The sequence below is a fragment of the Aptenodytes forsteri genome, unplaced genomic scaffold, assembly GCF_000699145.1.
Source record: "Aptenodytes forsteri isolate BGI_AS27 unplaced genomic scaffold, ASM69914v1 Scaffold1992, whole genome shotgun sequence".
Taxonomy (NCBI): Eukaryota; Metazoa; Chordata; class Aves; order Sphenisciformes; family Spheniscidae; genus Aptenodytes; species Aptenodytes forsteri.
This window is the reverse complement of record NW_008796008.1, coordinates 2,600-3,380: the sequence shown is the minus strand read 5'-3', so window position 1 is coordinate 3,380 and position 781 is coordinate 2,600. Positions and strand designations below refer to the sequence as shown.

The 781-nt window shown below is 66.1% G+C and overlaps 1 protein-coding gene across 1 annotated transcript in view; it reads left to right on the top strand.

Annotated features, from left to right (window-relative positions):
• Positions 1-501: 501 nt before the first annotated feature.
• Positions 502-781, top strand: part of LOC103904091 (nucleus accumbens-associated protein 1) — a gene marked incomplete at its 3' end in the record, with an annotated part of 2,875 nt that continues 2,595 nt past the window's right edge. Inside the window, exon 1 of the mRNA XM_009285446.1 lies at positions 502-780. Coding sequence (XP_009283721.1) covers positions 502-780 — 279 coding nt within the window. The remainder of the gene's footprint in view (position 781) is intronic.

The window sequence follows — 781 nt, the reverse complement described above, 5'->3', positions numbered from 1 at the left end:
CCGTCCCCGTGTCCCTGCTCTGCTCCCCATCGCCGCTGTGTGTCCCCCATGTCCCTGCCCCCATCTACGTGTCCCTTGTGCTGCTATACTGCTCCCTGGGTCCCTGTTCCCATGTGTCCCCCGTGTCTACCCCCCTTCCCTGTGTACCCCGTGTCCCTGCATGTCCCCCGTGTCTGCCCCACTCCCTGCGTCCCTATCCCCATGTGTCCCCCACATCTGCCTCGCTCCTTGTGTATCCATGTGTTCCTGGTCCCTGTGTACCCCGTGTCCCTGCATGTCCCCCGTGTCTGCCCCACTCCCTGCGTCCCTATCCCCATGTGTCCCCCACATCTGCCTCGCTCCTTGTGTATCCATGTGTTCCTGGTCCCTGTGTACCCCGTGTCCCTGCGTGTACCCCGTGTCTGCCCCGCTCCCTGCGTCCCTGTCCTCACGTGTCCATCCCGCTCCCCGTCCGCCCCGTGTCCCCCTCCCCGTCCCCGCAGGCCCCCGTCGGCTCCCGCGATGGCTCAGACGCTGCAGATGGAGATCCCCAACTTCGGGAACAGCATCCTGGAGTGCCTGAACGAGCAGCGGCTGCAGGGGCTGTACCGCGCAGTCTCGGTGGTGGTGAAGGGCCACGCGTTCAAGGCGCACCGGGCCGTGCTGGCTGCCAGCAGCTCCTACTTCCGGGACCTTTTCAACAGCAGCAAGAGCGCGGTGGTGGAGCTGCCGGCCGCCGTCCAGCCCCAGTCCTTCCAGCAGATCCTCAGCTTCTGCTACACGGGGCGGCTCAGCATGAACG